This window comes from Plectropomus leopardus, chromosome 21 (genome assembly GCF_008729295.1).
Source record: "Plectropomus leopardus isolate mb chromosome 21, YSFRI_Pleo_2.0, whole genome shotgun sequence".
Classification (NCBI taxonomy): Eukaryota; Metazoa; Chordata; class Actinopteri; order Perciformes; family Serranidae; genus Plectropomus; species Plectropomus leopardus.
Window position 1 is genome coordinate 4,258,324 of NC_056483.1, and position 25,074 is coordinate 4,283,397.

Consider the following 25,074-nt stretch of genomic DNA (forward strand, 5'->3'; position numbering starts at 1 on the left):
TATATTGTATCTTTGTTCAAAAACAGCATTTAAGGGCTCATGGGGAGCCCTGTCTGCTGCGTTGGGTGTGGTCCGGCACTACAGGGATGTCAGCTGAATTGACTATCACCGCACCGTGGACGATGCCATCCCCCCACATGAAAAGCTCAGAGCGCCCAAACAAAGAGAGGACATACATGTCACCATCCAACCAGCCACCTCAGCCCCAACCCTTCAGACACAGAGAGCAGGTGGGCCAATTAGGGTCCCCAGGGTCCCCCCACCACCCAGATGCGAGCAAAGCCCTGTATAATTGGTTTCCTCATCTATGAATTATTAATCCTGGTTGCTCTTTGAGGATTTTGACAGAGTAGGGTCACGACTGTGCGCCCTCTGACATACAGACTGTCCTGTTTAACCCCCCAGCGCCATGTTAAAAACCATTCCTCAGAACAAAGTGGGGAGACTCAGACATGTCCAAGAGCAAACACAACAACCAGCAGTGGATTAACGGCGTCTGTGTTTGTTTAACATTTCCTCTAATGATGTAGCTTGATTATGCAACCACTAAAAAGTCTAACAAAACATTATCGTATATCTTATACATATACTTTCAAGCTGTCTGCAAAAACTGAGGCAGGAAATAATGCCAGGATGCAACCTTTTACAGTAGCGCCTTTTTTGTAGAAAACAAGGAATGGGGGCACAGAGTTGTCTCAACTAGCCAGTAGTGGAGGTAGTAATAGAGCCAATAGTGCCATTATTGTTGTACAACATGATTGCAAAATGTGATGGTAGTGTTGAAATTGGCAACTATATTGGTGCACCTCAAAACTAAAGTCTTGCAAACTGTACACACTGCCTCCAGTGATGGAAATATTGCAACTTGCTGCAACAAAGATGTGATGGCTGAGGAAACTGACATTTTATCCAAATGTGAGACTACTTTAAATCTTTAAAGAATTACGAGGTATTGGCCCAGTTCATCGCCTTGCATACTCATCAATACCAGATCCAGCATTTTAAGCAGTATTGGAGGAATTTCCAATACTAGTATCGAAAAATCTCTTCTTATACTGTGTCACATAAGAAGCCAATGCTTTTGTTTTACATTTCTACTTCGTTGGCTTTTGGAAAACTAACATGTGATCTTAAATCACTCACTGGGGCGGCATTATGTTGGCAAAGTTGGTGCAATGAAAGGTATTTGTCAACGCAGTATTTTGGGATCTTTGTGGAAAAAAAGGGCTAATGTAATCCAGTGGTTTAACTTAAGTAAATTGGCAGAACTGGTCAAAAGTCTGGACTGGACATTTTATTAACATCTGTTGGTGCAGAATGATACAACCTCTGTTGCCCAAGGAGTAATGGCTGCAAGAAAAAAAATGTTATCGATAAATCTGAGATGTCAGAAACTGACTGTCAAAACACCCAAAAGGCTTCTATAATGTGCCCAAATGTTTTGTTTCACCAAAAGATTGATACCTAAAGATATTCAATCTGCTGTATTGCATAAAAAAGCAGCAAGTCCTTTAATTTGAGAATTCAGAGCCAGAGAATATTTCCATCATTCTTTTCCTCAGAAAAATCAGTTATTTTTCTGTTTATCAACGAACCCACTGACCGATATTTTCAGCTCTGATTAGTTTTGTGACCGTTTTTTATTCTTTGCCTCGCAGAGACCTAAATGGATGCTGTTGTTCATGAGAATGCTAGAGATCAAACGATAACACTCCACATATTTTTGGCAGGCCAACATATTAATAGAGCTGTGGCCTTGCTGTTATTGGTGGCAGTGTTGTTGCTTCCCTGGCTCCTCTCCCTCTCTGTCTCACACCAGGTGTCAGCCTGTAAATATTTCATGAGGCCTCTGTGCTCTGCTACTGGCACACAAAGGCCGTTTTCAGCGCCTCGAACAGCAGAGGCTCTCTGGAAACAGAGGCCTATCAGTTCGGCTTGGGACGCAAACAATTTTCAGCACTGCTAAAATTAAATTAGGGGAAGGGGCATACCAGAGAGCAGCTCTGCCGCATTGCTTGACACGGCAAGACTTCTTTACTCCTCACATCAGGCATTCCACGGCAAAATGAAAAAGGAGAGAGGAGGGGAAAAAATGATCGAAACAATGAGCTGTCTGTGTGAGTTTCCAGTGAAACAGCCGAAAAGGCATGTATATGAGATATGAAGTGTTAGTGAGGGTGCCAAGTTGACTTCTCTGCATATAGAGACAAATGGACACATACATGACAGCACCACAAAGAGCGCTGTATGATAGAGAGAACGTCCGCATTCATGTGCTCAGATTCGCAGGCTGATGGGTCATTCTCTGAACATAGACAGGCTTGACCTTTGCACCCTTGCACTTAACATCCCAGCCCATTAGAAGAGAGCATCTTGCACTGGATTTAACCAGCCAGCCTTTGATCTAAGACTGTGTCCAAATTTGCAGTTTCAAAACAGCCAGTGAGCTAACACTGGTTGCAAGATATTTTCATTTCAAAGAGTCAAATGTCTACATGAAGCCATTTACTCCCAAAAAAAGCCGGCTAAATATTAGATAACATGATAAATTCAAGTGTAGTCTCGAGCCACCTGAGGCTGCACGAGTGCACGGCACACCCTCTCTGCAAGAGCAGGGACACCCAGAGGTCAGCATGCCAAGCACTCCAGAGTCTCCAGTTCCACGCTGCACTTCTGAATGAATTCTGGCTATTAATACACGAGATGTCAGGGATGCCTTTCCCGGAGGACTCCAGAGAGCAATAGTGAATAGAGAGGAAGGCAAGCTCATTAAAAGACAGAAGAAGGGTGACCAAAATCTATAGTAGCAGCAAAAATGACTCTTGTATAATAGCAGTACAATATAATAAGATTACTTCTATAAAGCCTCGGATTGATGTCTGCATGGATGGTCACGTGGACATGAGCTGATGCAGAATCCTGGCGAGGAAACATTTTGGTCTTTACAGGGTTGCCACACATTGTCATGGACAAAACGTTTTTCCACAATTTTCCAAGGACACAATAATTTTTTTTCTTTTTCTTGCCAAACCTGCCTGGCGTTTTCAAACATATCAGATTAAAACTCTACTCAAACAGAATTTCAGCTTGCTGTCACACATGAAGGTAGAGATGGGACTTGTGGAAAAAAAATGACGAAAAAGTGATGATAAACAACAGATCACCGCATTCTAGCTACGTTATGTCGACACAATATAGAAAATAAAAATGCCATTATGTCACATTGCATGAAAGGTTATCCACAGAAGATTGCTGTAACAATTTCATCCCCCACTACAAAAGTGCACGATTTTTCCAAAACTTTCAATATTTTTTACAAATTCCAATACTTTTCTTAGCCTAAATTCAGTGACTTTTCCACGTTTTTCATCACTGTGGGAACGCTGTCTTTAATACTGTGGGTTTCTCCTTGTGGCAAAATAATGTTTTTTTCCGAACTGTAGAGGGCAGTGTGTCGAAAACTCCATCTATAGATCGACATCTATACCTGTCAGCACAGTTAGAAAATATCAGATGTGCCCAGACAGGTGAAATCTGCTACACAAAGGAGCTTGTCTGATGGTATGACATCAATTTGGCAGACTAAGCAGCAACCTCTGGTGCTGAAAACTGAAGCCAGCCCAAAAGTCCTAAACACTGAAGTTCGTGGAACGACCTCTAGGGGCTGGCTCCATACATGATTCACTCCTTAAAGACCTCCATGTTTAAATGTCTAACTGGCACAAAAACAAGTTTTGGTCTTTACATCTGACTTTCCTCTTCATGACAACTGTACAGAGAGTGACCTTTTATATAACTCAACCATTTACATTTTATTAAAGCTTAAAGTTACGTATAATTAAGGGCAAGGCCCCTTTGAGTGACAAGCTGTCTGCGAGACGCCAACATCTATGAGTCAGATCCACCCTCGCTCCTCCAGAGCTCCAAACTCTCCTTCAAATATGATTACATCTGGCTCCAAAATGTCAAACTCAAGACTTCAAAACAGGAGTCCACAAACTAATGAATGTATTATTTTACTTTGTGCTGTCATCCTTTCAATTACCCCTAAGTTATTGTTTAGAGTATTTTACTTATTTATTCATTATTTTTAATTTATGGTAGCATTCCCTCAGTGCCTGGTTATTCATGTGCTTGTGTGTTGTGTGTGAATGTATCAAGTATAAATCTAATACAGAGGTTCAGAGTAGCTTGATGTTTGGAGAGGCTGTCCTGCAGCCAGAAGGTTACTGGTGTGACCCAGTAGTTGCTAGTTTCCCATATAATAAGAAACTAATGGAGCGCCGCAGTTGCCTGGCGGCTCGGATGTATAATATATAACGTAATCGCAAAGTCCCCAGTTCAGTTTCGGCCTAGGACGTTTGTTGTATGTCACCTCCTTATCTCTCTCCCAACGTTTTCTATCCAGCTCTACCATCGCTATTGATAAAATGACAAAGAATTATATTGAAAAAGAAAGAAACAAATTCCCTTCTTTTTCTGTCAGTACTGTCAAATCCCTAAAAATTAAGGAGAAAACTGACCTGATTGTTCCAGGCACAGTACAGATCGCAGATCAGGCTCCAGTTGTTATTAATCATACAGTCGAGAACTTTAAGATGAGCCATTTCACGTCTCACTGAGGATATCCGAGCTGCCCAGACACCTGCTCCTCAGCTGTGTGTACCAGATCCTGCTGTTCCCAGCGGCACCCTGCTGGCAGCAGCACTCCTCGATGCCACCTTGACGGAGAGGAGGGTGCAAGGAGGCGGGAGGAAGTCATCAGCAGAAGGTGAAGGGTGCATCACCGTGCCCATCTGCGAACCCAGCAGGCATCCTTTCCGCCACGGCCGCAGACACATCCGCACTTCATTAGTAATATGTTAATGAGTCATGCTAAAAACTCATGGGATTATTTAAGATGTATCCTTAAAAAAATCCTGAGAGAGGGATGCTGCAGGAGTTATCAGCAGTCCAGAGCAGAGAAGTCCACCTGGATATCGCTGTGCAGGAGAGGCATCACCATGGTTACGCAGCAGAAAGCAGACTGACCGGTGCAGGAGAATCCTAAAAGACGACGAAGCAGGCTGCCCTTTTTTCTTGTCATCTGCCGCTGCGTTTTAGTAACCCCCCCCTCTTTTTGACTCTCCTCCTGTGATGGTGTCTCTCCCCAGCTGGCTGTGCCTCCCTGTGCTCGTCTCCACAGTCGTACCAGGCTGAGGCAGCCGGAGAATCAGAGCAGCACAAGCTCTCTCTAAATCATCAAGAGTCAGGCCGCAATGCAGGACACAGCTCTGTCATTGACTCGTGCACCTTCTACCTCCGTCCCGTTAAAGTTAAAACACACCTAAGGCTCGAGACACCTAAAGAGGATTTAAGTAGTCTGTGTGATCCTGTGACATTGCGAGCACCCTGCCTCCAAACCTGACTGATTCTGCACTTTGCCAGCAATGCGGAGTCTATCCCGCCTGAGTTATTTATTTCATTATTTTGCAAAAAAAAAAACTTTGCAGGGGGAAGACTCCCTGACAAAATGCAAGAGGAGTTCCGCAGCCCCCACCACTAGGGCTGCACAAATAAAGCAATAATTACTCACAATTAAATAACATGGTCATTTACGGTATTAAAGCCTCTGGAGATTATTTTTTTGTTTCAACATTTAATTCAAAATGTAATGTCAATTGCATCATAACATAGCTATAAAACAATGAAAAAGAAATCGGTAAGCTATTAGCCGAGCTTTCTCTATGCAATTCTGCACATGAAGGAGCGATTTACTGCACAAAAGGACCAGTGCTGGCTACCAACAGCAAAGGAGTACTTTTGCAGTGAACGAGTGATTCTTAGTTGTCATTACTCTCCACAGAAGTAGTGGAATGATTGATTTATAAGTCAATCTGTGTGCTATTATTGTAACAGTCACTGTAGAGAATATGAAATAAACTTCACATTATATGAGCAATTAATATAATATATGTCATGAATGTTGGTAGAGTAAGGTGAAAAGCTGAAACAAGGATAAAATCTTGCAACCATTTTGAACAGAACTCCTACTTTGCAATGCAAACCTATTTTTTGGTTTAGTTATTTCTCAAATTTTCTCGTGATTATCATTTTTGGCCATAATCGTGCAGCCCTCACCACCACTGCAGAGCAGAAACAGAAGTCGGTTCTCTTCAGTAAATGAACTTTAGTTAAAGGAGTTAAAGACTTCCTGTCACCATGGGATGTCAAAGAAATCGGGCTTTGGAGGGAGTAAAATATGCCGGAAATGCACGAAGAGAAAATTAGGAAACTACTGGATGCCAGTAAATAGCTGTCTGGGGTTGTTTATGTTCCTTCCACCCTTTGATGCTGTATGACGTCCAGATGGTTGTGATTGTGACATTAGCTGTGAGGCGGCTTCATCAGTGAGATGCTCTAAAGCTCACTTCAAATGAAAAACGCCACGGCCACTTAGGAGCAAGGAGCAGCCTGAGGAGGGGTTTAAGATATGCATACATTTTTAATAAGCCCTCAGAACTAAGTGTCGACTCAGTAAGGGAGTTTTTTTCTGTTTTCCTCAATTACAGGGATCCACAGGATGTCAACTAACCACAAAAGCTCAATATCCACTCTGAATGAGTCCACCTAAAACCAACCCCAGAGTTACCACACATGTTCATGGAAAAAAAAAATCTAAACTTTTCCATGACTTTTCAAGGAGCCATGATACAATTGTGGAAAATCATGTACTTCACTGTGTCTGTGGCACTTGTCAGCCTGGTTACAGTACTTACTCTACACACACACACACACACACACACGCTGGGGGGTGGGGGGGTCTCACTCCCCACAACAAACACCGCCACACATATATACGTAACCTCTCTTGAAGGGGAAGGTTTGGCTGGTATTAGTCATGGAAATCAAAAACCATACGAGATTTACTAGACATCTTGCGTCCTGCGGTCCGACTACTACACATTGCAATGTCGATGATGAAACGATATTATGCAGTCCAAAGTCAACGCATATTAGAGCTAATACGTTATGTCAACAGCTGACTGAAAATACATTTGTGGTTATGTTACATTATGTGGAAGGTTATCTCCAGAAGATAGCCGTAAAAATCCAAAAATATAAATGATTTTAAGTAACCAGTCCACACCAGGGGACATGTGCACCGCAACTACAAGCAGACTTCAGGGGATGTGCACGCCATAACCTTGTGCAGACCACAGACCTATATATTAGTGCAGACTTTGCCAAAAATGCAAATAAACAGGCTAAAAAAGTCTACTTTGTCAGTCACTGCCTCAGCATAATGAGTTAAAATCTGTTAGATAAATGAATGCTGACAACATCACGGTTTGCTTTTTTGCAGTTTCATCAATAGCAGCTGTAATGTTAGTTGAGGTTAACTTCTGGGGAACATTAACGGTGCGCTCCATTTTGCTAAGTGAAAAAAACAGGTTTTTAACCACTGTGAAAAAATGAAAAATAGCACTTTATTTTTGACATTCAAGCTGCAGTTCTACCTTCGACCAGAGAGTGGGCTGCAATGACAGAGTAGCACTGTCTGTGTTTTCACTCATTGACTCCACGGGCAGAAGAAGAACCAAGTCAACGTTATTTATGAAGTATTTTATACAAAACAGGCCTGGGCATTGGGTGAATGAGACAAAGGGCTTCGTCAGTCTCTAACTATGGCAATTCTCAATGAGTTTTCTTCATTTTATAGTGGGACAGTATGATTCCATGACTTTTCAAGACCTGGAAAAATAAACTGTTAAATTCCATGACTTTGCCCCCAGTTTTCCATGGCAGTGGAAACCCTTTAACACACCACTGTGACAACTCTGGTAGTTGCACAGGTGCAGCAGCACGATTTAGTTTAGAGGTAGATATATCACAAAAACAAGTGTAAAGACAACTTGAGTGATATTAGAGACACAAAGGTGTGTGTTAGGTCAGGAGGCTACACACACAGTCTGGTCAGAAAGGTCAGCCAAGTCCCACAAGCCACCCTCAGTGACCAGACATGGCAACCCCGGGGCCCCACAACACACCATCAACAGACCGGTTGGGGAGGCGATCACTCACTGCTCTCCTCTGCTTGCCCCCCATAACTCTTGAACCTCCTTGTGTTCACTTTTATCAACACACAACCTCTTTGCCTTCCTTTAAGTCGGGAGGCCAGACCCCTGGTGGGATTGATTCACTGAAAAATAGTGCTTATTCTCATACTGAAAACCTTGTTTTTGCATTCATCACATACTGTGTGGGGGGGGGGGGGGTGGGAGGTCATGTGAGACGCGACAAAAACAAATTCTCAGAGATCCAAGACTAAATTTAAATGTGATGTCAGTCGAAACCACCCAGCTGTCTTCGCATTGCCAGATTTCTCTCAACAAAATGAAGCACATCAAAGTCCCTGTTTTACCATCTTACTCTATAAAACAAAACACCACAAGTGCTTAAGAAGTCACAGGGATTAACACGGGCAAATCTCCTTCGTAAAAATATCTAGGCCACGCAAATCACCTAAATGCAGGGAAATGTTCCAAAATAACCTTTGAATTAGATGAAAAAGCTTACTGAAACGATTAAATCTATACGATATTTACAATGCAGGTATGAATGGATTAGTGAGCAGGCCTACCAGGCTAAGGCCCTGGAGCCCAAACTTTCAGGGGCCCCTCCTGACCTTCACCTTAAAAATGTCACTTATTACACATACTGACCATAAAGACACTGAAAATTTTCCCAAAAGAGACACAAAAAGACCACAAGAAGTTGCCAAGAGATACTCAAAGTTAGTACAAAACCAGGCAAAACAACAACAAAGAGACAAAAATTACACCAAAGAGGCACAAAACAACCAATAGGAGACACAGCAATACCCCAAAAAGACACAAAAGTACCCCAAAGACACAAAACAGAATAAGAGACACAAAATAACTGTAAAAGGGGGCAAAACAACTACAATGAGATGCAAAATGACCACAAAGAGATATAAAATGACCTTAAAGAGATACATAACGACTTCAGAGACACAAAATAACTACAAAATGGGGACAAACAACCAAAAAGAGACACAAGATTTCCTAAACGAGACACAAAATAACTACAAAGTGACAAACAATAACTGCAACAGGTGGACAAAACACCAACACAAAATCACATTAAGAGACACAAAACAAAGAACTACAAGGAGACAAAAATGGAAAGACTGTAACAACTACAAAGCGAGGCAAAACAAACAGAAAAATCTGTGTGTCTTGTGACGTTATAGAAGAGGTTGTGGGGCCTTTTTGCAGATCTGTAAATTAAATTCTTGCAGCTGAGTGGAACTCGTGGACATCCTTTTAGTCCGTATTATCTCATGATGTAATGATTGCAAATTCAATAGAACTGCCAGTAAATAACATCCATGGAGCATCCCGCCATGACATCATGCAGCAACATGTGTATGAGCTGCTGCTGCAACCCCCCACCACCAATCACAAGCCAACATCAGGCCAGCAATGAGTAAAAGCATGTGCCCAACCCCCACGCTGAAGCCAATATAATCCAATCAATTGTGAGTTATGGATCTCGTGGCGCTCTCTGGACACACATACAGGCAGCACCACACAATCTCTGACAGTATTCAAAACAACAGGGAGTGCATGCATGTTTTAGGGATGCTGAGGTCATTTCACCATCAGAAAATAAATGAGGATGTCAGGCATAGAAATATAACCCCATGACAGTCATGTGGGGACCTGAGGCTTATTGGGACGGTTGACAGACGGGTTATTAAATTCAGAGGGAGAGTTATTACACATTTTGTCAACAGCTTCATCCACGACAGTCAAGTGCAATTCATTAAGACTGCAGGTGGGAGTTTAGCTGTTGATGGGATGCAAGCTGCAATTTTTAGAGCATGAACTAATCATTATTATAACAGATAATCTGCTGATTCATTTCTTTCTTAAATAATCATTCAGTCTGTAAAAACTAACAAACTGCTGTAAAATGCACATCACGGGCTTAAATCGCTTTTTTTTCTTTCTTTTTTTTAACCAATGAATATTTCCAAATTGAAAGAAATTAAATTTACAACGAAAGGAAGGAAATTATAATGTGTTTTTTTGTTGTTCTTGTGTTTTTTTTGGTAGGATCAGTACATGTTTGGCCATTTTTCCTTGCTTACTGTGGGGAATTTATAAAAAATGTTTTATCTTTTTGGTTACAGCTTTAGTGATCTTATGTATCGGTACGATATGATGCGATGCGATGCAATACAATACGATTAGATACGAAAGGCAAATTTTGTGCTGTCGCCTATTTAATACCTGCAAGATTAACGTGGTTAAAGCTTCACACACTCACAAGTAAAGGGCTTATATTAAGATTACATAGATATATTAGGATTTTTTTCAAATAGAGATCAATTTTAATAAATAAATTAAGTAAACTGGCCCAGCCCCAATCAAAATGTGTTGGTTTAAAAAGTAAAATTTTGTTCACTCTGTCTCGAATTTCATGACTGTCTTGTTAGCGCTAAAAATATTGCATTTCTAAGCCTCCAAATCTGTGTAAAATTATGTTTTAAAAAGTTCACCCCTTTTAACTGACAGCATATTGGCCTTTTCTTACATGACATAAACCAGTGGTTTTTCTAGCAATAACTGCTAGCCTACAATTAAGGCATTGTGGTCAATTTGGGGGAATTACATTTACTGTCAAAGACGACTTGTTCAGTCTTGAGTTCGAGAAGCTTCCACAGCCATTCGGAGAGCTCCCAAAACAGAGCGGCTGTGCCATTTGGTGGCTTCTCTGCCGTCCATTCATGAAATCATTCCTTCATCAGGATGCCCTTGTTCATTTCCACTGCTGACGCTGACAGGAAATAATGTGGTTTCCTGCCAAGACCTCAAAGCCCACACTAATACAGCGGTTTAAGATATGTCCCGATAACACCCTGTTACATAAGAGTCGATTAAAAACAAATACCGCTCATACACACGTGGTCGTATGCGGTTTTACATGCAAAATAAAAAAAGCAAAAGTGCCTCCGGGAGTAACTGGAAAAACTTTCTTTCAGCAAATGGATGAAAGAAAGTTAAATCTCTGTGTGCGTGCACGGTCATGTGAAGTGCATGGTGTTTCCTGTGTGAAAATGCTTCAGAGCTGCAGTCTATATATTTATTATCCACCACCAGCTACACAGTGCATTGCATAATCTGTGGTTTATAAAGCCTACAGGGTGTAAAATGTGACACTGCCTGGAGAAATGCAGATAAACTGAGCACTAAATGCTCTTCACACACACTCCCATGTCATGTCTTGGAGCCACAGATAGAGTCAGATAGGAGGCGAGAGTTTTGACGGAGATGCCTTGGGCATGTGTAATGGATAGCGTCTCAGCCTCACTGAGCATTAGACTGGTTCTGTTCTGCCTGTCTGCCTGCGTCTGAAACCCTCCCCCCTCAAACTCCTGCTTCTCCCCATCATCTCTCTGCCCTCCCTTTATCTGACGGAGGGACGGGGGCATCCAGGCAGAAGAGGTGTGACACTGAGCCAATTGGCGAAAAGAGATGAGCCAGAAGAGAAAAAGAAGGGTTTTTAACATAAATGTTTTTATATCACAAGTGAGTGAAAAAATCTACTTGCCCAAAGTCCTTTTTTACTTGCCCATATTCATCAGTGGCTATCAAATAACACCAAGACTTAAGTTAATATTCACGTTCATGTGGGAAAAAAACAGCTTTATCTGCCATGCTCTTACAAATACAGTAAATTGCACAATTCATACCTGAAGTTTCACCCACATCCTATAATTCATTAACTTTGTCTTTACCTGCAGTCATTTTCTCACAAGAGCCCGATCGGTACTGCACACGTGTAACTCTCAACCAAGACAAAAAGGTAGCGATGTGGCTCACCCTTACTTCCATTATCAGCTCCGGAATAAACAATGTCTTTAACACTTTTTAACCACTACTGAAGAAAAGGTAAGGGGCAGAACTGCACTTCAGTCCACTAAATCACCCCTGCAGCTTCTTCAAAAATGACATTTTTGTTGTTAAACAGGAAATTAAGTACCTAAAAAAGGTAACTGATGAATTCCAGGTACCAGTTGTCAGTGCCCAACCTCACTGGGAAAGGGTGGCACTTTTTTCAGTAAAACTTTCATCTGCTTTGAAACCCCTGCCCTCTTCCTGCTCTCTCCCTTCCTCCCTCCACACATCCATCCATCATACATCCATGACTGTGGTCAGCGGAATAATGGCGTCCAGTGACAGTGTGGGCTTTCAGCAGACTGAAGGATGACACGCAGAGGAGCCATGCTGAGCGTGAACGTCACCTCTCGACAAGAGGGACAAAGATAAGGGGCCCACCCGACACACGCATGCACAAATACTTTGGTTGACCTTGAGTCAGAGGCAGCATGCGCACAGATCCCCTTTTTTTTTTTTATCTTTTCCAGGAAAAAATAGCGACAATAGCTGGGAAATTTGTTTCCGATAAGAGATGCCAAAAACACACTCCGGTTTCAGTTTGATGGTGATAACTGGGAGGTAGATCTGGTGTTTCCATACTGGGGGGGGGCCTTCAGAGGGACACTCCTGGTTATTCCCAGAATACTCTCTGTGTGAATGTATGTATGTATGTCTAAGACAGATCCCAGGTCACGTCCAGGTCAGTGTCTTGCTTGTTGAATAACCCTGATGCACGAGACACATTTGCTTTTCAAATGTATGCAAATCAAAATCGTTTAGTCGCTGCTCTGATTGATGAACTGCCACGGCTCTAAACACTGATAAAAGCGAAGGTCATTTCCTTTTAAAGATGCTGTAATCTCTTATTTTTCCTTGCAATGACTAAAATAAACCATCAGACTTTTATTAAAAAAGTGAGATCATAGGGAGCTTAATTTGGGCTGGGATGCGACACTGGAAATGTAAGTTGTTACCAGCTGGGTATGTATGTGGAAAAGAGTATTCCCAGTTTCCAGAGAGTAAAAACAAGCTCTCACATGGCTAAAACTGACCACTGTCGCATTCCCAGACCTTTAAAATGATGCTGTCCTGACCGACGGCCACATATTCGCCGTTTGTTAACATCATTCAGGAGGAAACGCACGGCGATTCCGGTACAGTGATTCCATTTTTCCCCCACCATCTTTCCACGGGTTAAATATAGCATCACTAAAAACACGCGGGAATAGAGGACGGGTGAAAGGCAAGCATGTGGACGGGGGAGAGGAAAAAAAGAGCGGGGGTTTATGGAACTGGGAGGGGCTATATTTAGAGCATCACCAGCACTCGCAGCACCGCCATTGGTCTCATCCGCCCCGGCATGAATGAGGGATGTGATCAATACATGTTAGAGAGAGAGCTTCACCATTGTGTAGCTGTTTGTTTATTTTGCTCCACAGTCCTTTGCACACTTCTCTTGTTTCACAAATACACAAATTTGTATTTCAGGATTTTCTTTCTAAAACTGAAAGTGAGTGAGGAAGAGAGGGAGGGAGATGGAGAGATAGCTAACGAAGGAAAGTACCAAGTGCTTATACAGGCATATACTCCCACCTAGACTCCAACCAATGATTATTTTCCTAATCAGTTCATCTGCCGATTAATCTATGAATCGTTTGGTCACTCAAATGTCTTGTTTTATACTCATATATTCATAGAAAAACAGAAAATCCTCACATTGCAGCTGTAGACTGGTTCATTTTTCTAACTTTTACCAAAACAAAAAAGAATAAATTCAAGATTGACCAACACTCAAAATCATTTTCACTTCTCCAGTTTGACTAATCTTTTCAGCCTCCACTATTTCACAGTAGCCAACATCTCATTCAAATAGACAACTCAACAGCAGAGAAGCAGGCGCTGTATGAGATTTAAACTAAAAATGTCCAAAAAAAAAACCACAGCAGCCATAAAGCCGACCACTACGCTAACTTGAGATGTTCCCATTACCAACACCAGCATCAGAAAGACCTCCGATACTACCTAAATTGCCGGACCGGTCATCGGCAAGGACCAAGAATTGTTTAACACTAGTCAGATGGTACATGGCAGAAACAAAAATATTTTAAAAGGGTTACATTATTGAAAAAAGGTAAAGCACCAGTGGTCTAAGATGTGTCGAGCTGAGCCTCAGCTGCTTCGTAACAACCCTGCCAGTATCAGTGTGACAGCAGATCAAATAAGGAAGGGAATGTGAATGAGGCCAAGAGAGACAGAAGCAGACGTTACACACGTGGGGTGTTTTCCCCTAATGATCGGGGCAGCTGGGCCTAAATTACCCCAGCGTTGCTACCAGCGCTTGGCGGTAGCAGGGTGGGGTGTGTGTGTATGTGTGTGTGTGTGTGTGTGTGTGTGTTGGGGGTGGTAGCCTGTGAGAAAACGCCCCTTGCAATCTCCCTCATTAGTGAGGCGAGATGATGCAGCGGGGTGGGTGGTGGAGCGGGGAGAGGGGAGGCTCTTTCTCCGGGGGTCTCAGCTCTCATTAGACCCCAGGGGCCACTGCAGTTCATAAGCAGTGAAGCTTGAAAGTTGGGTGAGATTTGTGTTTGTGTTGCAGGGAGGCATCAGGTAGATAAAGAGAGCTGCCTCACTCCCGTGTCAAACCCCGGGCTGCAAACAATCGGGATAAACAGCGGTACTGACTCACAGGTGAGTCACCTCTTGTGCAGCAGTGCAGAGTGGGTGCCAAAAGCGTTCTGGTCCCCAGGTTACTCAAAAAAACTGATGGAATCAAACTTTTCTTTTATCAGGGCATCCTGGTGATTCAGCGGGCAGCCATGCACCTGCACACATCTGCACACAGCAGCCTTTGTGTTTGATGTATGCCAGACATACATCAAACTATTGTTTCAGCAATGTAGCTGTCACAGACACATTTCCATTGTCGGGATAAAGTTTTGCTAAAGTGTGCTGCCATTGTTTGGTGTAAGGTGGTTCAAAAAAGCCAGTCCGAGCTGTTTTAAGTCAGTCTTTTTCTCATCCTGATGTTTCAACAAATCCATCATTAATTAATAAATATTATCATGCGTTTTAAGTATTGGCTCATGCAAATCCTGAATTTCAGTGACAAGAACATCAACAACCAAAAGCTGTGCTCTCTCCTGCACCTGCAGTAAACACAAAGGACGCTGGATGGTTCTCTTGTAGTGACAAAGAGGAGAACTTGTCGAGTGAACAAGAATTTGAGTTTAATTTGGCATGTATCTGATCCATCAACCAGCTCTTATTCTAGTAAGAAATCTTTTGTGGACACAAAAAAAATGTCTTAAATGTCACACTTTTTAAAAGGGAGTTTGGCAGGAGCAGCAGGGGAAATAAGATCAAAGGGAATGTAGTAGTAGTCTCTTTTTTAAAGATATTTTTGGTGGGATTTGCCCTTTATTTGATAGAACAGAAAATGTGAAAGGGGGAGAGAGAGGGGATGACATGCAGCAAAGGGCAGAGGTTGGAATCGAACCCACTGCCGCTGCAGCAAGGACATAGTCTTTGGACATAGTGAGCTATCGAGCGCCTCTAGTTGTAGTCTTGCAAACAGTGAGCCTACAACATCCTCAGTCTTTGCAAAATCTTGCAGTGTGACTAAAAAGGTCTTTTTAAAGTCTTTTAGTTGACCAAAGCTGCGGAGTATCAGAGTCTATGAAGTTAGCGGAGAGGCAGCATGTTTACTGATGTATTTTTGATGCTTCTGCTCAGCTGCTGGGAGTTTGATAGGCTGTGGTGGTTGTAGTTTTACGAAGCAAAGGAGAGCTAAGAAATGTTGTGGGAAACATTAGATTGCATAGACAGATAAGGAAAACCGAACCGCACTGACACTCGAAGCCGCAGCTGACAGAGAAGAAAGAGAAAGTTTCTGATGAAAGCTCACTCCTGTCTCTTTATCTTACGATTCTCAATATTATTGATCTGACTTTACACAAAATATCAAGAGACAATATGGTGCCACACTGCCAGAAACTACCACCTCCAATGCCGCAAAATCTTCAGCTCTATAAGACATTTTTAACAAATATCTCCATCAATGGTCTCAAAAACTCCAACTTTAGGTTGCTGCTTTACTCCATTCCCGTTGATTTATGTCGTCCACCCTCAGCTAGTTCCGACACTTTAAGAGGATTACAGCCACACACACAGAGCACTGTTGCCATTTTCTGATGACAGATTAATCCAAAACATGCCACAGCTGCAATGCTGTTATGACATGCATCAAGCCTTGCCGGACCATGATGATGATTAGGATGATGTAACCACTGAACTACCGTGCGTAAGAGGGAAAAGGGATGAGCTCCACAATGTGCCATTTAACAGAGTTTGGCATCCAGACCCACAAAAGACTCAGTAAGATTAGCACAGCAAGTCTCTTTGTGCACTTAAACAGTTGTCAGAGTGAGGCAGAAATGAACTTAGTCACCCCGAACACTGGCAGATGTGATGTGCTGTGCACTGTAACACTTAGCTCACACTCTGCTGTTTCCCTCCGAGTTCACGACACACTTTGCAACTTTTGCGGCATGTCACGGTTTTCTGAAAGTGAGGATATCTTTGAACGAGCGCTGATGAAGTTACAGCCCGCAAATAGTCCGATGGATGCTTCAGGTGATGGTTTTATCTAGTGAATCCACATGCATGTTGTTTTCCACTCCAGTCAAGTAGCATAAAGCTGCTATTGTGTCAAAAATAGATGTTCCAAGAGGCAAATAGGGATTAAAATTCATCTCTGCAACATTGCCAGAGGTCACACACACAGTCTACTTATTGAATATATCAGCAGATACTTGTGAATACACCACAACAGCTAAAGATTCAAATGCCAGAGCTGTAAAAACAGACTGCACAGTGAAAAGTAACAGCCTGGGATCCAGACACATCTCTGTCCAAAAAACCTACCTCGCAAGACGGAGTCACGGCTGTGTGTTTCCTCTCTTCATTGTCCTGAGGTGAATCACTCCAACGTGCAGCCATCATTTCATTTCAAACCACAGAGGAGGAAGAAGTCCTTTAGAGACCACATCGGGGTGACAAGGATGAAGCCAAAAAAGAAAAAAAAAAAACACAAGAAAAAAAAAAGGAAGAGGAAAAAAAGATCCTAATCCACACCGTCCTCCTTCTTCATGTCCATCAGGGGCTGAAATCTGAACACAGAGGACACAAGTTAGCCAAATATAAAAGTTATTTTGCAGATTTGAGCTTGAGCTTCCCAAATATCAGCACCAAGAAATGCAAGATGATAACCTGAAACACATTCTTTAAAATACTACAGCCAGTAAATGTCACATCAAAGCTCCATGAATTTATAATGAGCCTGGTCAACCAAGGACAGCTTAACCCTTTGAAACCTGGATTGACATCACATTTCTGCATTCAGACACCTTTTATAAGTATTTAAACCCTGAGTATTTGAACCCTGCAAACACTGGCTTCATTTCTTTTGAAACCACTGGAGAAGGCAATGAACAACATGGCAAGAAATGCCCCAATCTGAAAAAAAAATTAGTAATTTCTAAAATTATTTTTTTAGGGAAAGATTTCTAAAACTTAAATATATTAATAATTACTGTAGTTATATATTTGTATTATTTGTATATAATTATTCTTATTTTTAAGCAATTTTTTTTAAACTTTCCTGGGTTTTTTTGTTTGTTTGTTTGAGGGGGTATTTTAAGGTATTTTTATACTTTTTTTTTTACTCAGTTCTTGTTCATATTTGCTTCTTTTCTTCTTAAGTTGCTCATTGCCTTCTTCCCATGCTTTCTTAAAGATATCAAGCTTATTTGCCCAAGTTTCAAAGGGTTAGCCTAATTTACTCTAAATGAATCTAAACCTCCCTGTGATAAAAATAAATAAATGCTCATATCACAGGAGCTTTATAAATTAAGTACATTTTGATCAACATGAGGCAAAAAGAAGACTATACTGGTGCTTTTTCACGTGTTATAGCATGATTTTAAGGTTTGACTAGAATGACATTACAAGGAAATATGCAGCTATTGCTTCTATGCAATTATAGGAGCGTGCATTTGGCTAAAAGTGAATTATGGCAGGTGCTTCTTTGCAACCCTTGAGTTAAACAAAAAATATCTGGATTATCATTTGCCCACAAGGGAAGAAAAAACGAGACGTGCATGTCAAATAAAAGCTGGCTCTCTGTAGGGGGAAAGAAAGTGCACATTATAAGGACTGCGGTGTAAAAGCGCCACACCAGCCATCATGAATTAAGCCACACGCTAAATATAAACAGCCAGGGCTGGATGCTAAATACTCTCCCTCTTACGACATGGCACACATGCACGAAAACGACCTATTTTCTTTGTTTTTTACTCGCTTTTAGCAAGAGAAAAAAAACACTATGGCTGTTACTAGGGGTTGCAAGCTAACAAGGAGGACGACAGGTTGTTGCTGTGGTTATGATTGTGAACCTACCTGTTACAAATTCAGGAAACTACTCCGAAATGACAAAAGAAACACATTGTCCATGTTTGCTGGCAGAGTAGAAAGCGTCGTTGGATCCAAACATGGGTTAAAAAGCCTGTCAGGCGATTAAAAAGCGGGATATTCAGTCTCCTTTACACTGACTGACCGCTGAGGCTCACTACCTGTTAGGAAAAACACACTGGAAAAAACACGGTAAACGCCCTTCAGCGTGCATTTCTTCGTCGGGGAGACCCCGTGAAAAATAAACATGCGGTGTTCATTCATTTTCCGTCATTTCCGAGCGTTAATTTCGATGCTAAAACAGTCAAAATAGTAAACAAAAAAAGTAACATGTACTCCTGCGTGGTCCCCGGTTGGCGGCGCGACAATCTGTACACAGATAAACGAAGCTCCCGACTCTGTCGAAGCCCCGCCCCTCAGTTTCCCCTCCTAATGTTGTCCAATCAGAGGAGCGGATTAAATTTGGAATTTTGAAGCGGGCCAATTGGAGGCGTTGTTACATAACAATTTAAATAAAGAGTGGAAGCTGGTCCATTCTGGCTGAAAATCACTGTGTGTATTTTTTTGTGATTTTAGGCGAATAGCGCTCAGTAACGTTGGTTTTGATAAGTGCTATAAAAGACTTTATTATTATATTATTATATTATTATTATTATTATTATATATTATTATTATTATTATTATTATTATTATTATTTAGAAAGTTGTTTTTTAATGTTTTAAACCAGTCAAATCAGTGATGGAAAGTACATTTGCTTTAACATTTTACCACACATTTTTCCCATTTAATGACATTCTACTATATCTAGAGAAGAGAAATAGAAAAATATTGCACTCTTTAAAATGATAATAACTTTATTTACAGTGAACATTATTATTATGTTATAAAATAATAATAATAAAAATAAAAATAATAATAATAATAAAATAATAAAAGCTTTTTACAATTGCCAATTATTACAATTAATTATTATTAAAAAAGAAAAGATAAATAAAAAGATGGCATCACATTAAAGTCTACAAAAATAGGTTCTGTTTTTTACTATATTTATTCAACTGCTATATAGTTACTTCACATATTAGAAGTTTTTTTTAACTCTGTTACAGTGGTGAAAAGTAGTTAAGTATATGTACTCAACTACTGTATAATTTTAAGATAGCCTATGGGTACTTTATTTTGCTAGGAGAGGAATATTGTACTTTTTACTGTTGTATATAGTAATATGACACTATATGGGGTCATTCTGCAAATGTATACTTAATATCTTAATACTTTAAATATTTAGCTTTTAATACTTCTGCATGTTTATTTCAATTAAGCTAGTTTTTGCATGTGGAACTTTTACTTTCAATGGAAAAAGTTCACATCTTCTCTTAAACATTTTAATATTTTTTTCCACCACCAGTGGAACATGATCAGTATCCTCAAATACACTCTTTTGAGTCACATGGTGCATTTAAATAATGAGGTAGTCATGTGCTGATAGACACTTTATTCCCACACTCTGTCATTGAGCCTTTTCTGACCTTTTAAAGTGAGCAAATGAAATCACAGGGACTTCACTGTGAGAGACAAGGAAAAGCCCTGAGGCCCATCACATATGCTGACCTCTCCGATTTCCTAATGTTCAACCGCTGAAACATATTTGCCTACCCATTATCAACTGTAACAGCAGTGTCTTTAACTTTATTATGGTGACATGTAGGGCATGGCAGCCACATGGGACTCCACACAGCATGACAAAAAAGGGCTGCACAGCTGATCCAAGCAAAGACAAAGGCTGACAGTGTTCTGTTTGCAGGCTACTCCAGGAGCACAATAGAAGAGGGGACAATAGGACTCTTTTGACCCACACTGTGGCGAGGTTTCCCTGGTTGCAGAGAGGAGCTATTGTCTAAAGAGCCAGTGCACCCTCACTGAGACAATGGAGAACTTAAACTGATGTAAGTGGGGCTCTGCATTATGTGACGGTAGACATGAGGTTCATATTTAATGCAATTTGTTTATTAAACTACATTATTAATGCTGCAAAAAGATCTTATTGATTTGACATAATGCATGATTGTGCATCGAAAGTTTAACTTTTTAAGGCAACTGCCAGCTTAACAATTGCTATTTTAATATATGGAGGATGTTTTTCCCACAAAAACAACGAACAATCTGACTCTTTCTGGATTACATATGTGTATAAAAATTCACAAGCAAACTATAAAATCTTTTACTGGTTCAGCAGTTGAGGAGCCAAAAGTGATTGTGGTATTTTCTCAAAAAAAGCGCTCAGCCCACTTGAGTTACTACAACAGTGCATTCTCCTCTGTGCCTGAGACAGACATGCAGTGCAGTGTTGTTTTATGAATGGCAAGGGAGCGGAGGAAAGAGGATTTCAGATCAATGAGCTGTAAACAAAGCTCATTGAGGAGTTGTAGTAGGTCTGTAGTCTGCCCTAATCACTGAATGCATGTCTACTGTAGAGTTTAAAGGGAGAGTTCACATTTTTTTGAAGTGGGGTTGTATGGGTTAATTATCCATAGTCAATATAATATAAGCACTAGATGTGAGTCGGTACACCTCCAGTTTGAAGAAGCAGACCACAGTTTGACACAGAAGCTAAACAATGTACTGCTGTGGATGGGGGCCAGCAACAAAACATAGTCCACAGTGTACATCAGTGTAAATCTATGCTATATAGAGATTATTTTCACTGCTTTCTGTCTGACAGCAGGATTCAAGGAATACTGAATGACTTCAGTTACCCATCTATGTTCACATTAAAGTCACCAAACTGTATTGATAAAAATAGTAATTTTAGCTCACTGAACACAGGAGCTGCTGGTTGACCACTTACTCAATCAATTCGTCAGTTTGTGTTATTGTGTGACTTTGGACGATCCGCACCAACCCTTTTGAACACTAAAGTCACACAAAAACAAACAAAATAACTAATCAAGGCAGCAGTAGACCAGCGGCCCCTGTGTTCAGCGATGTTAAATCACTGTTTTTTTCAGTGGAGTCTGGCTCTGAAGATATAACGGCATCATTTTCCCATTGGTTGTCACTGTCTGATATTAAAGTAAAACAGTTAAAATACTCTAAATATAATGTGCAGTTAGGTGGGACTTTTATTCTATGGCTAAAATATGTTTTGTTACTGGCGCCTCCACACCAGTACATTGCTTACATTGACTCCTGTCTGCTTCTCCAAACTGGGAGCGTGCTGATTGACATCTACTGTTTGTAATATAACCCCACTTCAAAAAATCCAAACTATCCCTTTAAGCTTTGAAACCTGGAGCAACATGACTTTCCTTGTGCTGCTCTCAGATGCCTTTCACAAGTATTTAAAACTTGGTGCAAACTTGCAAACTATTTTGGAAAAAAAACAGCTAAGGAAAAACTATAGTCATAATTGTCATAATTACATATTTAAAATTATGTTACAAAATTATTATGTTTTAAGCACCGTTTCCAGGACATTTCTATGTTTGTTTGTTTTAACCTTCTTTTTAACTAATTTTGAAGTAATTTTGTTGTACTTTTTACAAATTTCTTTCTTTTTTTTTTTGAGCCATTTCTTCTTCCGTTGCTCATTGCCATCTTCCCGAAAAAAATCAAGCCAAAGGGTTAAGCATGCTTGTTACTTAAATTTACCATAATAATTTCAGTTACATTTTGCTACGGCATTATCTGTGAACGTTTAGTGCTAATTCTGTAATGTCAAACGTGCAGTTACAGAGTCAGAGTGACTCAAGCGTTCAGCAGATTACGAGCTCTCTCGTGGCAGCAAAATGTTTGGCTGGATTAGGGCATCACATGAAGCACAAGTTCAAAGCCCAGCAGCGTTAGGATTAGGACAGGTGGAAATGACTCTGCAGCACAGCATGCTGAGTGTGTGAAACTGATTTTTAACACAAAAACAAAGCCCCCATCAGGCAAGACGATATATATTTCATTCATATAGGATGCCTTAAACTGCAGTTGAGAGTTTCAAAGGATCACTCCCCCCCACATGTTCTATAAGTGGAGCTGGCACTGAGTTTGATGACTGGATGAAACCCAGTCGCAGTCAATCTATCAAGCCCTCTGGGCAGCCAGTCCCTAATTGGAACACAATGAACACTGGGGAGGATGTTCTTTCTATTTGTGTACTAAGACTCGTCAGTGTGGCACTATTTATTAACTTCCAAACTGGGAATGTAGTGTCTGTTAGCTTAAGAGCAACACATAAATGCTAAAATTTTAAATGAAGGCTGGTTCATTCATTTCAAATGCATCAAAAGCACACATAAAATGTCTAAAAATATACTTTGACACTGAAGAGGTGTAATATTAAAGGGACAGTTCACCTTAAAGACCCAAATACATATTTTCACGAATTTATCAGTCTACATAGTTTTGGTGTGAGTTGCTGAGTGTTGGAGATATTGTGCGTAGCGGTGTCTGCCTTCTCTCCAATATAATCCAATTTACTGGAACTAGATGGCACTCAACTTGTGCTCAAAGTGCCAAAAAAATGCTTTTCAAAATCTTAACAGAATTGTCTCTTTCTTTTCATAAATATTGATCTGAAAACTCAAGATAATCCACGGGCCTTGCTGTGAGCAGTTTCATGCAGGAACTATTTTCTTTCTACTGAACTCCTCCTGTCACCATGCTAAGCTAAGCTACAGTATAAGAATTGATCTTCTTATCAAACTTGTGACAAAAAAAGCATGTTAGCTTGTTTCCTGTAAGTGACAAACGGTCACTTTAAAGGCAGAACAATAAAATATGGTTTCGTAAGTAAGCACGGTCTATTTGTTGTGCTGCTAATGTGAAATAAAATCCCACTGCTGAGCTTCTAACCACAGGCTTCATATGTCAAATGCATGAATGTGCGCCCATTGAAATGTACAATTCGCGTTTTGTTCCTTTTGTTCTGAGTGCAGTTTACCTGTAGCCTACTTTCCGCGGCCGGCCCCATCCTCAGTTCCCCTGACGGAGCACTACAAAGCCGCAAAATGTGAAACCTGCAGGGCTTTTTGTCCCATCTCGCTTTCACCAAACCCTGCATCATGGCGAAAGACAATGGCCTCTGGGTTCCCAAGGCAGTGCGGGGGGCATCGGTGCTGGGATAAGTTAACCATGACCGCCAAGTGCTGATGTTTTATGATAAGGACGCACAGGGCTGCAGCCAGAGGTACAATGGGGGTCTTTGTGGCTGAGGCTGCACAGATAGCACCCAACCCAAAAAACTGTGTAATTTGTTGAATTTCTTCTCTCCTCTCCTCAGAGGTCATGGACAAATAATAAAACCTCACTGAATTTAGGGTTCCTCCAAATGGATTAATGAAGGTGTTGTTTACAACTTCAGATGTGAAACTTGAGAGCTTCTTGAGAGCACAACATTGAATTTAAGTGCTCTGAACCTCCCAGAACTCTCCTTTGTTTGCAGTCACCCATATTATCCAAATAGCAACTCATTAATCAGGTCATTTAACTTGAAGAGGCCTTGTAGCTGGAGCTGGACCATTACCTTTGGCTCAGAAACATGTTTGGAAAATGTGAGGGAAAACACACACGGTTATTGTAATCTGATATATGAATTACACCAAAGTTATGATGATTTATTTCAACTTTAGCCATTAGTCACACATATGGGGTCTTGGTGTTAAAAGACTAACAATAATTATTACCAGCCCAGTCACCAGAAAAAAAGTGTTGGCATTGTGCGGCATTCTGTTGACCACGGATGTTATTTTATGTTTAAAAAAACCACTGTGGTTAACGTGAGGTATTTTGGTTGCGAAAAAACACCCACATTTAGGGGCTAATAACCAGCAGCAAACATTGCGACAGGTCCCTTAAAAGCGCTCACATATGATGCCTAAAAAGACACAGGAAAAGCAGCAACGGGTCTCTAAAAACACCCACATTTAGGCTAGAAAGCCACTTGGAAAACAGCAATGAATCGCTTTAAAACACCCCCATTTGAAGAATGAAACTGCGTTGGAAAAACAGCAGCGGGTTGCGAAAACACACCCATGTTTTGGGGGCTGAGAAGCCACAGGAAAACAGCACAAGGTCCTTAAAATCATCCACATTTGGTGCCTAAAAAGCTGCTGGGAAAAAAAAAACAGCCAAGGGACCCTTCAAAACAGCCACGTTTGATGCCTGAAAAGCTGCTGGAAATGCTGTGATGACAAACGCCAGTTTTACTGTTTGTTGGTCTGGAAAAGTGTTGTGCAGCCTGGCAGATCTCAGCTAGGTGTCATGTCTTCAACCATCCCCTCCACCCCCACATGACAAAGTCTGCTCATATACTATGTCACTTTAGAAATGTTGATATGATACATATAAAACATTCAAATGTAACATATTCATGGTTTGCAGAAATGTACAAACCAACATTTTCTTGGCAACTGGGTTGTTGGGTCTGCACCATCTTTCAGTTGGGAGGTTGTTTCCCATCATAACAACAAATCATCTGAAATCTTTACAGTTAGATTAAAACCTGCGTTTCTGTTATGTGATGTGACGGCTGTTGGGAGTTTCACGTGATTAAGAATCAAGAGTGCGTAGCCACAAGATAACAATACCCGGGTGCACGCTGCGTGAGGTGAAGCGTGTTCTGGTCTGTCTGTCGACACGCACAATTGACTCTCTTGGTCACCCCGA

At 41.0% G+C, this 25,074-nt stretch overlaps 1 protein-coding gene across 2 annotated transcripts in view; it reads right to left on the reverse strand.

The window, feature by feature from the left end:
• Positions 1 to 16,987, reverse strand: part of LOC121960452 (rho GTPase-activating protein 21-like) — a 97,620-nt gene extending 80,633 nt beyond the window's left edge. For both annotated transcript variants that reach the window (XM_042510143.1, XM_042510142.1), the window contains exon 1: positions 16,875 to 16,987. In XM_042510143.1, the coding sequence (XP_042366077.1) occupies positions 16,875 to 16,952 (78 nt within the window). In that variant the 5' untranslated portion in view covers positions 16,953 to 16,987. The remainder of the gene's footprint in view (positions 1 to 16,874) is intronic.
• Positions 16,988 to 25,074: the final 8,087 nt, after the last annotated feature.